Source organism: Terrapene carolina, unplaced genomic scaffold (genome assembly GCF_002925995.2).
Source record: "Terrapene carolina triunguis isolate 2854851 unplaced genomic scaffold, T_m_triunguis-2.0 Scaffold139, whole genome shotgun sequence".
Lineage (NCBI taxonomy): Eukaryota > Metazoa > Chordata > Testudines > Emydidae > Terrapene > Terrapene triunguis.
Genome location: NW_020664490.1, coordinates 6321782 through 6332475, shown reverse-complemented (window position 1 = coordinate 6332475; position 10694 = coordinate 6321782). Strand labels below are relative to the sequence as shown.

The following is a 10694-nucleotide window of genomic DNA, read 5'->3' as shown; positions in this document are numbered from 1 at the left end:
ATTTATTTATTACTCTGTATGGAATTTTAGGGTGTTCTGATGGTTGGCCCCCCTGGGACTGGCAAAACCATGCTAGCAAAAGCTGTTGCTACGGAATGTGGGACAACGTTCTTCAATGTTTCCTCCTCCACTCTGACGTCCAAATACAGGGGCGAGTCTGAGAAGCTAGTCCGCCTGTTGTTTGAAATGGTAAGTCCTCGATGCTAGGGACCTTTGTTGGTTTATCAAGCCCCTCACAGCACATTGTTGCAGGATTGAGTTCATTATCCCTAGAACCTCTCCAGTGGATGGGTGTGCACGCTTATATAGCAGACCCTTCTTGATGTATATTTGAGGATTGTGGAGTAAATTACCCTTGTCTCTAGAAGCAAAATGTGTTTCATCTATTTTCTCTGTTCCAAGCTGAAGGTTGGTTTCTGAAAATCAAGGGCCAGATCTTGAACTGCAGCTGAGAAATACTTACACACAGTCTCGCCCCAGGAACTGTGTTGTGTGTGTGCAAATATGCCATTTACCCTCTCCTCATCCTTATTTGCTTCTGCACTTCCAAGATGGTGCCCATTAAAACACCTTGTGATTTTTAAATAGGCTGGAAACTCCCCTCCCAACCTTTGACTTCACAAGAAGCACAATATGTATATTACAAATAGTATATTTTGATTGTTCCCTCACCTCCTTTGCAGGATCAAGACCTAAGAAAACAAAGGTCAGATATAGAACAATCCCTATCAGTCTGCATCCTTAAAGGAAACCTGCACAACACTTTCAAAAGATGAGCCTGGGAGCTTGTGACATACCCAGGGTACAATCTAGACTAATGAGTAACTGTGTCATCCTTGCCCTATAAACTTTATACTGATTTGTTGCTGTAGCCTCTAGTCTGGACTGCTCACAAACAGCCTCCAGCATGCAAGTCACTGCCAGCTATGTCTGTGTGTGTGCTGCAGGGTGACCTCAGCTCACTCCCTGTCTTAGATCCCCCCCCCCCTCCGAAATATGTGTCCTGTACTGCCCAGCCCTCTCCTGGACAATACAAGTATGTTAAGTCTCTTTTTTTATTTAAGATAATATACCAGCTTAGTATTTCAAATAGTTCTTCAGACACCTCAATTTAAACATACTGGATTAGATAAAACAATAAAACAAGTTTATTAACTACAAAGAGATTTTAAGTGAATACAAGTAATGAGGCATAAAAGTCAGAAGTGGTTACAAGAAAAATAAAGATAAAATACAACTAGCGCCTTAACTATGTTAAATGCACAGCGAAGTTTTTCTCTCCACATGCTCTCAACAGGCTTATTGGCCAAACTTCTTAGGCCAGGACCCCTTCTTCCTTTGTCTCTTCTCATGCAATGAATTGATGGGCAGAAAGAGAGGGAGGAGAGGGGGTGGCTTGGGGTGTTTGTCCCCCTTTTCTATAGTGTCAGCCCCCCCTTTGGAAAACATTTCCAGCTGAGATTCGGGAGACAGAGCATCTACAGAAAGGGATCTTCCCTGCTGCTCTTCCTCACCTGTTGGAGCTTCTTTTGTTTTCCTTCCTGCTTGATGACTTTGTTTACTTCTTAAATGCAGATTAAGCAGGGCACGTTCTTTTGTTTGAGAGAGATGTGTTTGCCACCTCAGTTTGGAACATGTGTTAATAACATCATACAGGGAAACCTTCATGGGCAGCGGGTCGCATTGGCTGGGGGCGGCTCAGCCTCCCCAAACATTCAGGCATGACCCCACCCCCTGCCGTGACCACTCCCTGCGTGTGGCTCCAATTCTCCGGCTCCAGCCCCCCCAGAGCACCGATGGTGTGGCTGGGGCCACGCACCGCCCGCCTTCCCGTGCTCCTGAACTGAGGAGGCTGCAGCTGGCGCTGGGGCCGCCCGCCCTCCCGGTGCTCCTTTGGGGCTGGGGGGCTAGCCGCAGGGGGTGGGGGAAGGGAGGGCTTGGCTCCGGTGGGGGAGGGAAGGGGCGGGACCTCGGATGGAAGGGGCGGGGCTGGGGGTTAGCCTCCCCTGGCAATTCACGCGACGTCCATGGAAATCTTATAACTGCACATACAGTGTTGCTACACATTTTATCAAGACAATATTGACGAGCAAATTGAGTCTTCAAATGACACCTTACAAGGCATACTTTGTACAAAGATTATTACAACAGTGTGTAGGGTGTGGACACAGGTACATTCTTTCACAGAGCTTAAATTCATTACTCTGCTAGACACTAAAAATCATGGACTGAACAGAGACACTGGATTTATGGTTTATTACAACAATCTGTAACCAACTAACCCCCCTCCTCCCCTTTTTATCCTATGACTGCAGAGGTGTTAATGGGCCACTCTACCTTGAATGGTCCCTTAGAATACATGCTAAAGAATCTGTTCCACTTTGTATTTAGCTGTGCCATTTGGAGTACCTTTCCTGGACCCAAAGAGCTCTGTGTGGCTCAAAAGCTTGCCTCTCTCACCAACGGAAGTTGGTCCAGTAAAAGATAATCCCTCACCGACCTTGTCTCTCTAATATCCTCGGACTGACACAGCTACAACTACACTGCATACAAGAAAACAAGTAACACACACAGACTTCTGCACATGCTTAACTTTCTGCACTGTGAAAGTTACCATTGACCTCAGTGGTACGACTGTGTATGTGTGGGGTGTGTGTGTGTGTGTGTGTGTGTGTGTGTGTGTGTAAAGTTAGGCACATGGGGAAGTCTTTGCAGGGTCGGGATCTTAGATGAATTTTTCTGTGGCTGGGACATATCTTCCATTTGTTCAGCACCGAGCACAATAGGGCCTGAAGCCTGACTGGGGCTGGTGCTTGCGACTGCAATCTAAGTCATTGTATTTTCACTTCAATAAAGGCCAGGTTTTATGCACCAACAACAATCTTCATTGATGAAATCGATTCCATCTGCAGCCGCAGAGGCACTTCCGACGAACATGAAGCAAGTCGCAGGGTCAAGTCGGAGCTGCTGGTTCAGATGGACGGTAATTGGGGTTTAGATACCTCCGAGTTGAGCTTCTGTTTCTCTTCTGGTTATGGACATGCTTTGTAGACACTTCATTGTTCAGAAATGAGTAGAGCTGGCAGAAAACAACCACCTCTTTTTATTGGGGGAGGGGGAGAGATCTCTTCAATTCTGAAGTGTTCAAAATGGGCCCATCTCTTGGTGAATGAGAGTCCAGAATATTTAATTTTTTTAAAGTATATTTTTTATAAGCATGACATTGCTGCAAAAGTTTTGTTTTATATAAAGCCATATTCAATAAACTTTCATTTGAAAAATGTAGCCTGCTCTAGGAGAAGCCTATTTTGAACATTCATGCAGTTTAACACAGACATTTGTGTGTGGTGCAGTGCACAGGGGGTTTCTGCAATACAAAGTTGTGAACAAATGCCTTCCTTGACTCTTCCACTCAGGACCTCTTTGTTTGATTTGACTAGACCAGACCTTGCATTGACAACTAGTGTCCTTTTATTAATAAGATTTACCATTGGATCACTATTCTCTGTATATGGACCATTTAACACCAGCATCAAAGGAATATTTATGGTACAGGGGTTTGACTACCCCCCACTCTGTTGTTGCTCATTGTAGGGCAGCACCCCCAAGTGTGTAGGCACACCCAGAGGCAGATTAAGGTTTCCTGGGGCCTTGGACCAGAGCAAGTGGGGGGGCCCACCCCTTCCACCTGCATTCCTGCCCCAATTCCACCCCTTCTGCCTGCGACCCCACCTATGGCCTCATCTCTTTGTGCCCCTTTTCCCAGGCCCCACCTTTGTTCCCCCCCCCCCCATTCTGCACCCCCACTGCGGCCCTGCAACCCATTTGCTACTTTCTACTCCCCACCCCACTGTGGCCCTAAGACCGGAGAAGCTCTGTCCCCCTCCGCCACAGCCCCAGGCTGCAGCAGGGAGTGAGACCTCCCCCAGCCCCGAGGCCGCGGCAGGTAGCGAGATATCCTTCAGTCCCATGGCCACAGCAGAGGTCCGGGTGCTGGGGCTTCCCCTGCCACCCCGTGGCTTCTGCGGGGGCCCGGGGTAAGGGTGCTGGGGCTTCTCCTGCCCGCTTGGCACTTCTGCTAGAGAGCGCGGGGGCTTCCCTTGCCGCCACCCTCAGCTTCTGCCTGGGACAGAGTCGGAGGGCGCTGGGGCCTTCCCCTGCTGCCCTCCAGCTTTTGTCAGGAAGCAGGGTCAGGGGGTGCAGGGGCTTCCCCCGTTCTGCGGGAGAGCAGGGTTGGGGTGCGGGGGCTTCCCCTGCCACCCCTGGCTTCTGCCAGGGAGCGGGTTCGGTGCACGTTGGCTTCCCCCACCCCCCGGCTTCTGCCAGGGAGTCAGGTTGGCGTGTGGAGGCTTCCCCTGTCCCGCTCGCCCGGCGGTGCTGTCCACCACTGGGCACAACACAGAAAATGAAGGGACAACAGCTTTTTTGCCCAGAGGGAATCAGTTTCTTTTTTAATCTAACTGCTTGGATTGGGGGGTGACGGAAAGTTTTTTACCATCTCTTTAGTAGCCAATACAGAATAAGTTGGTAGTTTCAGTTCAGTTCATAGTGGGCAAGTGTCCACGCATCACAAAACTACGTTGTTGGCAGTCTGGCAGCGGCCAAGAACTGAACTGTCAGGCAGAATAAACTGTTCTCTCCTTCCTAGAAGTAGGTGCTGCCTCCAAAGCAGAGCTGGGGTATGTTGGGAGAGTGGTATAGAGAAGCTTGCACCCATGTTGTGCCCATGTACTGATAAATGCAGTGCCTCCTTCTCCAAGGTTTGTCAGTCCAGCACCTTTAGCAAACATGTTATTTGCTACGATCATTAAAATGACTCTTTCCTACACTGTTGGACTTGCAGGAGTAGGTGGTGCACTAGAAAACGATGACCCTTCCAAAATGGTGATGGTGCTGGCTGCTACAAACTTTCCCTGGGACATTGATGAAGCATTGCGAAGAAGATTAGAGAAACGGATTTATATACCTCTGCCAACAGGTACTATTGCTACAAGCATTTTCCTTTAAATGTTTTTTCTAGGAAACTGTTCTTCACTGTATCTCTTAGGATTGTGAAGACCGTTGATATTTCTGTTCTAAATATTGCATTTGTAGGGTTAATAACATGGCTGGCTGTTTTCTTTAAAAAATTGCTTGGAGCTCAGAAACAATGAGCTATGGTATTTCATTACAGACCCATTGATGGGTTCTTACGTTTTGAAACCAAGTTAGTTTTAATGAGCCTGGAATTATTTTAAATGTTGCAGTCAATCCTTGAGTGATCATCAAAGGAAGCCTTTGGACTTTTTAAGAAATATTGCAAATGCATTCCCATGCCCTTGCAGATGAATGCAGAGAAGTGGATCCATGAATTATCGCTTTCAAGCTTAGCACATTGTAAATCACTGCTTGCCGGCCTTTATGCCTAGACTTCAAGTCACTCAAAATGTAGCAGACTGATTGCTTTCCTGCCCAAGATGCCTTGGCTTGTATTGTCATTCATTCCTGGCTGTCACTCGTATACCCTATTAATTTCAAGATTCGTATCACTTGAAGGTTGTATAGCTTTGTTTCTTCTTGGGACAGTGGATGCCTTGTGTCACTGCATGAGCACACAAGATAACAAGATGTGTGTTCATGGTGACAGCCGTTGTGATTGAGTTTAACAGGTATAAGGATATTTTAATAGGTATACAGCTTGTTTTTTGCAGCTCACAGACAGTAATAGCTCATAACAGGATGACTGTCTTTATGACCGATTAGTCTAAAATTCTATCAGTTTGCTCTGGTTTCTAATTGAACAAGACTTGCTTTGGACATAGAGTAATACACCCTGCACTTCTTACATGAGGTAGATTTGCAACTGTAGCTGTGAGTTTACATTCTATCATCTTACTCCGCATATGAGGAAGTTAAATTGTTCTGTGCATCTCCAGACGATGTATTTACATTCATGCTTTGTAATTTGAGATCACCAGGGATTTCAGTTGGAAAAAGTTTAAACAAAATAAATAAACTGTAGGATCTGGTGTAGTGTGAATTTTATAATGTGATATTTCTAAAATGACATAAGGCCCTGGGAAAAACTTAGGAAAATATTGTGTTTTAGAGAAACAATTCTGCATGTGTGCCATATGTGCATCTATGGTGTTCTGTAAATAATAAATAACCCTTCTAAAGAAAATGCCCTCTCTCTGTACAGACCCCCGGATTATAGGTAATTTTGTAAGGCACTTAGGTACCACAGTAGTATAAATACGTTCTATATTTTCTTTTTCACTGTTCTCTGTTAGTCACCAGGGACACTTATAAAACAGGAGTTGTGTTCTTAAGATTTTATCTGCTCATCTTGCTGCTTCCCTCTCAAAGTGGTCATCCTCTGTTTTTAAGACATCAAAGCTGGTTGCTGTAGAAATGAAGATGCTGATGTAATGTACATTTTCCCTTGCAATAAAAAACTGAAAAGAAACCTTCTTTCTCTTCACCCCTGCCCCTCAAAATAACATAAAGGGGCAAATTTTCAAATGTGGATTCCCAAATCACAAGCGTAGGACTTGCATACGCACATGCTTTGTGTGCAGAAAGGTTAAATTGGCTGTGTAAATGGGTACTTATTTAGTCAGTTACCATGCTGTGCACACAGCACCTGTGTTTGAAAATTGGCCAATGCAATTGTTTCTAAATATAATTTCTCTGTTTTCCATGAGGTTTCAGCAACTCTGTTGGGCCCCAATTCAGCAAAGCACTTAAGCATGTGCTTAAAGTTTAGCATATGCTAAGTGCTTTGCTGAATGCTCTCTACCGCTATGTAAATGGAAATATTTGTGTCATCAAGTCCATGGTGTTTCTAATAAAACCATGTAAATAATGTGCAGTCCAACTTCTGAACAGTAGGGTGTATCCCAGGGGTCAGGAGGAGCATCAGAGGTTTGTAGGATCACGCCTTTGTGTCTTGTAAGAATAATATTCCCTGCTGGTCAGCTGTGTACAGTGAGAAAATGATGCATAACAAGGTATGTGATTATACCAGAGACAGTATCTGTTTGTCTCAGGGACATTGTGCAGAATGAGGCAAGTGGCTAAGTGCTTTCAGTCACCTGAGAAGTGTAAGCATTTGGTATGATTGCACTTCCTGAGCTGTTTTATGAAGTGTCTGTACAGGATAGTTTTTAACTACATGCTCTGCCAAAAATGTGATCGGTTTTGTTTTTCTAATATGTGAGTATCAAGGAGATCACTCACCATAGGTGCTGCCCAGTGTTCAGGCAGGGCATGCCAGGTTCTTTTCTTTCCTGGCACCCCCTGTTGAGAGCTGCTCTAGTCCTGTGGTGGTGTGCGCTTTCTGTGACGCAGCCCTCCTGCTGGGTGTCATGTTGATGTCCACCCCTTCTGGAGTATAAGAGTCCAGCAATGGGATAGCCCTCTAGGTAAAGCAAAGGGCTCCCGAGTCAGGGTCTTGACTCTTCTGTCTTTAGTGCCTTCTCTCATCTAGATTGCCCATCATGGTTAGACTTCTGGCTTTGATACTCCTAGCCTAAGGGGTGGTAGAGCAAGCTCTCCACCAGCTTCCGCTCCAGGGCTCAGTAGTAAGCAGCTACATCCTGCACCCCAGAGTGCTACACTGCTGCTTCTCTGGGTCACTTGCTACCTGTCCCCTCTTTTCACAACAGATGAAGTACAGTAGAACCTCAGAGTTACAAACGTTTCCGAGTTACGAACAACCTCCATTCCCGAGGTGCTCATAACTCTGAGGTTCTACTGTAAAGACTTTTAATAACTGGAATCAAAGATAGTCTCAAACCTTCAGAGAATCTGTAGGCTCTTCCCTTCTGGTGTGGCAATTTTGCCAAAGGAGGGCATCAGGCAGCAGGGGCTCCTGCAGTGCACCTTTCCAGGAACTCAGACTGTATGTCAGTTCACCTCCACTGTATGCTGCCTTGCTGAGCTGACCCGTTCCTTTTGTGCTCCTCCTCCAAGCCATGCATGCTTTGCAGGTATGGCCTGCGGAGGCTGCCTGGGTCCGGAGCAGCTGCTTATCCCCTTCCTTATTGGTGCTAGGTTTGTATAACCCATCATAAGGAGGCTTTTCATCTGTAGTTTCCATTTAAAGTCTAGATTGTGTTTGTCTTTTTGAGTATTTGTGTGTCATGTTGACTTGAACAAAAGTATTGTTAAACTTTAAACAAGTGATTCTTGTATCCTAGCAAAAGGCAGAGCAGAGCTGCTTAAGATTAATCTTCGGGAAGTAGAGATGGATCCTGATATACACCTCGAAGAAATTGCTGAGAAGATTGAAGGCTACTCTGGTGCTGATATAACTAATGTTTGCAGGTATTTTGTTCACTTTATTTGCAAACAAATCTAAAATCAATAATTACGTTACTCCGTAAAAGAGAGCAGCACCAGGCCCTACCCACAATAGTTGAAAGCATTTTAGCAGAAACCATGTTTAAGGCTTGAATACATTTGCTAGCACTATTCAGTACAATAGTATGGTTCTTAGAAAGCATGGAGTCTGTGTACAAGATGTGATGGTGTCTACTATGGTCGTGGGAGAACAGACAGCCTGAGCAAATGTTTTGTTGCCATTGTCTGCTTTCATCGACTCATGTTTTAATCTTCTAATCTAATATAAAGCCGGGTGGTTTGGGGTTTTTTAACCCTGTGGGTTTAGGAGCTGGAATTTCCTGCTGCAGAGAGAAACAAGATATTTTACTTATTCCTATATAATATTTTCTACTGCAGTCATGTCCAGAGACCCAATCAGGACTCAGATGCTCTCTGTGCTAGATAGAGCTGGCTGGAAACTGGAATCCCTATTTTGCAGGATATTCCAAAATTTAAAAAATATATTGCTTTGAACCAAAAAGATCAATGACATTTCCCGCAGAACGGGAATTCCAAAATTTTGTTTTGAAAAAGTCAAAATGACCTTTTGTTTTGATCTTTTTCAAACATTTCAGTGGCTTTCTGCGCTCACTGGAACACTGTCAACCTGCCAGGCAGGGAGATGGGCAACTTGGGGACCCTGAGAGCTTGGCTGCCAAGGAGCCATAAGCCTGGGAGCTTGGGATCTGAGGCTTCCGGGGTCCCCCAGGCTTTGCAGCAGACTGCCTGGTTTCCATCAGAATTTCATCAAAATCATTGTTACTGCAAAACATTTCAATTTAGAAGAATTTGCATTTTCTAATAGAAAAACGTTCTGCTGGAAAACGTCCAACCTGTGCGAGAGCTAGGGGCTGTACATCAAGTACAAACACCTGATCCCTGCCCAGGGGAACTGACACTCTACGAACATGTCTCAATAATTTGGTGACCCATATTTCTACTGATTAAGTGGCCATTAACCTGTGTTGAAATGACTCAAGAGTTTTGAAATCTTTTGTGTTGAACTGTAGTTCAATAATAGTTAGATTAAATGTTATCCCTCGGGCCTATATTCTCCCTTGCTGGGAAAACTGCAAAAAGAGAATCCATAACTGAAAATTCCACATGGGCCATGCTGTGAGAAATGAGCGACATGCTCTTTTCTGGTGAGCAGGGGTTAGAAAGGGCCAGGGGAAGAGTCTACCAGACGAATAGAACATAAAGATCTGCAGGCATCGGTGTCCTCAGCCCTGTGGATTAATATGTCATGTGCTTTTTGGCTGCCACTCTGCACTTTCCAAATCAAGTCACCCTGCCAAAACTGGCAGCAGGGCTGAATTGCAAGTCAAGCTGCCATTGGCTCCCCTCTCCCCCCCACCCCCAGGGACTGCACACTGCTAAGGAGGTTGAAGCCATGGAGTGGGAGTTAGTGCTGCAACAGAGGGGAACAGACGCTCCTGAGTGTTTCAAAAAGGAGGGAGCAGTTGAGCACAATTTTTTTCATGAGTTTAGTGACTGCATTGAAGTCACAAGATTCATCTCCATGAATCATTGTAAAAGGTTTTCAGTTTTATAGTTTTAATTATCTCTGCACATTTACCATATGCTTAAATGGATTTGGGTACCAATGCATTCTTTACATCAAATGAATGTAGTGATCTTGGAACATAGAGGCGAAGAAAGATGTGTTCTACATCTTAAAAGTTAATGCTTTCTTAAGTGTTCCTTCCAGTGAAGCCTGAGAATATAATCAAAATTCATATGGCTCGCAGCACACACTACTGACATTTAGTTCCCATGTATTTTCCTTTGTTTCCAGGGATGCCTCTTTGATGGCAATGAGACGGCGCATTAACGGCTTAACCCCAGAAGAGATCCGTGCACTTTCTAAAGAGGAACTTCAGATGCCTGTTACCAAGGGGGACTTTGAGCTGGCTCTGAAGAAAATCTCCAAGTCTGTTTCAGCTGCAGACCTGGAGAAGTATGAAAAATGGATGGCGGAGTTTGGATCTGCTTAACCTCAGTGACGTCTCTTCTGTGCTATAGTTTTTTTTAATCTTTTCCTGTTGTAAACTGTAAAATGAGTTAGAAATATTTTAAAAGGTTTAATAAAAGGTTTGATATTTTTTTTCATCTCGTGACAAGAATCTCCCCCCCCCCCCCTTTTTATATTTTTTTTTTTTTTGAATGAACCAAAAATGGTAACCCACACGAGACATAAAGATGCTTTCTGACTGAATAGTAAAATGCATAAATAGCAAGGGAAAAATACACTTTTGAAGATAAGCGGCACTTTTCCAGTTAATGTCAGTGTTCCTTATTTTCACACACACTAGTCCTTTCATGGC

General features: G+C 44.7%; 1 protein-coding gene across 1 annotated transcript in view; it reads left to right on the top strand.

Moving 5' to 3' along the window:
* The window catches only part of LOC113406768 (katanin p60 ATPase-containing subunit A-like 1), a 53675-nt gene extending 43183 nt beyond the window's left edge, over window positions 1-10492 (top strand). The window contains exons 5-9 of the mRNA XM_026653426.2: window positions 31-189; window positions 2857-2983; window positions 4844-4978; window positions 8184-8310; window positions 10166-10492. Of these exons, the coding sequence (XP_026509211.1) occupies window positions 31-189; window positions 2857-2983; window positions 4844-4978; window positions 8184-8310; window positions 10166-10364 (747 nt within the window). The 3' untranslated portion in view covers window positions 10365-10492. The remainder of the gene's footprint in view (window positions 1-30; window positions 190-2856; window positions 2984-4843; window positions 4979-8183; window positions 8311-10165) is intronic.
* Window positions 10493-10694: the final 202 nt, after the last annotated feature.